The sequence below is a fragment of the Ammodytes marinus genome, assembly GCF_949987685.1.
Source record: "Ammodytes marinus genome assembly, chromosome: 22".
In the NCBI taxonomy this organism is placed as follows: Eukaryota; Metazoa; Chordata; class Actinopteri; order Uranoscopiformes; family Ammodytidae; genus Ammodytes; species Ammodytes marinus.
Window position 1 is genome coordinate 2,735,275 of NC_137226.1, and position 2,500 is coordinate 2,737,774.

Consider the following 2,500-nt stretch of genomic DNA (forward strand, 5'->3'; position numbering starts at 1 on the left):
TAAATAGGGAAAACTGCAACCCCATTACAACCAATGCATTCTGAGGGCAGGTTTGCAGCTGGTGCCTAATCTAATCTAATAAAATAAAATAAATAATACAATAAAAAAAAAAAAATTATATATATTTTTTTAAATAAAATAAAATATTATTTTTAAAGGGGCAGTGTGTAATATGACATCATCAAGTAAGCTCTAGAAAGTTCTAGAATGCAACGCTCCCTGGGTAACCCCTCCCCTTTTGAATAATAACAGAAGCTACAGTGGCCTTCAAGGACAAGAACAATTCTAAATTCTAAACAATGCACCTGATGACATTCCAACCAACATGGATGCCTCCATAAGACCTGCCTGCTCAATGTAGAAAAAGCAATATTAATATTTGTAATTCTCCGCTCAGGAGGATAATTCAGATTATTGGCAGAGGTGATTGTACACCAATGAGGACATATTTATGTATGAGGATATTGATCTTAGCTAATAAATTACTTCAAATGTTACACAGTGTCCCTTTAAATCAGACTTTATACAACACTTTTCATTCACAAAAAAAAAACAATCCAAAATGCTTTAAGTTGCGTTTGTGGAAACAAGGTATGGGATACTTTTTAACTAATGTTAATAATAATTTTATAATGTGTCTCCATTTTAACCTGCAATTTTTACTTTATTTGCTTCTTTTATTCGCTTTTAAATGTTTTATAATGTGTTTTATGTATTCTAATCTTGCCCCTGTAAAGCACTTTGAGTGGCCTTGTGTCTGAATTGTGCTATATAAATAAAATTGCCTTGCCTTGCCTAATGGCCTACAACATGAATACAGTATATTTGAATTGTGTACACCTTTGAATGTATTAATTATTCTTGTATGTCAGACTACACTGATGGTATCGATCATAAGTTTAAAAATCCGATAAGTGTGTTTGTGAGTGAGTGAGTGAGTGAGTGAGTGAGTGAGTGAGTGAGTGAGTGAGTGAGTGAGTGAGTGAGTGAGTGAGTGAGTGAGTGAGTGAGTGAGTGAGTGAGTGAGTGAGTGAGTGAGTGAGTGAGTGAGTGAGTGAGTGAGTGAGTGAGTGAGTGAGTGAGTGTGTGTGTGTGTGTGTGTGTGTGTGTGTGTGTGTACCTTGGAAAGCAGGTTGACAAACGGCTGCAGAAAGCGAACGCCCAAATCCTGTAGATCCTCGGGTGGCTTCACCTTCTGAGGGTTGGCGAAGAAAACGTATTTCTACAGGGAGAGAAAAGGGACAAAATTAATAGAAGCAAGAAAGACGCATATAAAACGTATAGTACTGGGTGATGCTACACACACACACACACACACACACACACACACACACACACACGAGATGAAATGCCTGGATCAAAACCCATTTAAGCTATAGTGCGTAACTTCTATCGCCCCCCATGTGGAATTCGGAGTAATCACAACAACACTGTCGGTGCATCTACATGAGGTAAAGCCTTCAATGATGGCACATGGATTTTATACCTTCTGCTGTACGTCCAGGTTTTTTCTTAGCAGTAGAATCAACAACTGAAACATTTCTTGGGCTCTTCTTGGGATTTTTCTGAGCTCCTGCACCAGTGTCGGGGGGGGGGGGGGGGGGGTTGGGGGGTGGGTGGGGGTAGGGCAAACGCTGCCATACTGAGAAATACAGCGAGAGCTTTGTGGAGCTGATAGGCTTAATCAACTTTGTGCCGATGAATGGCTCGAAATGTAACCGACATTGATTTCAATAAAAAAAGTTACGCACTGTAGCTTTAAAAGGTTATTTTACTAATATTGTATGTTACTTAACACACACACAGACACACACACACACCACCCCCCATCCCCCCCCCCCCACACACACACACACACCCACTTACCCTGACTCGTATGACGTTGATTTCCACCCCCATCAGCAGCCCATAGAGAATCACTAACAGAGCGGTGATGCAACACCTCAGATACTTTGGTCCCACGTCAAACTGTGCATACTTACAAAGCTTTATCAACTTTGTGACGAACGCCAGCACCCAGTAGATAAACAGGACTGGGTGGAAAGAGAAAGAAATGTATTTAGTTTATTGAACACAAAACACACACACACACACACACAAACACACACACAGAGGTACAGACACACACACACACAGAGGTACAGACACACACACACACACACACACACACACACACACACACACACACACACACACACACACACACACACACACACACACACACACACACACACACACACACACACACACACACACACACACACACACACACACACAGTCTTACCGAGCAGTAGTTTGGGGAAGTTGGACGTCTCTATATTGTGGTAATAAACCACGGAGGTCGTTGCTGCTATGAATCCCATGAAGGCCGGCATGAACAGGTGCAGCTGCAACTGGTGGGTTTCCATTCTACAGACAGAGAGAATACACTTAATATAAAAACTGCACACACACACACACACACACACACACACACACACACACACACACACACACACAC

At 41.5% G+C, this 2,500-nt stretch overlaps 1 protein-coding gene across 1 annotated transcript in view; it reads right to left on the reverse strand.

The window, feature by feature from the left end:
• Window positions 1-2,500, reverse strand: part of abcc9 (ATP-binding cassette, sub-family C (CFTR/MRP), member 9) — a gene marked incomplete at both ends in the record, with an annotated part of 82,292 nt that overhangs the window by 74,802 nt on the left and 4,990 nt on the right. Inside the window, 3 exon segments of the mRNA XM_080051029.1 lie at window positions 1,121-1,222; window positions 1,867-2,033; window positions 2,285-2,409. Of these exon segments, the coding sequence (XP_079907155.1) occupies window positions 1,121-1,222; window positions 1,867-2,033; window positions 2,285-2,409 (394 nt within the window).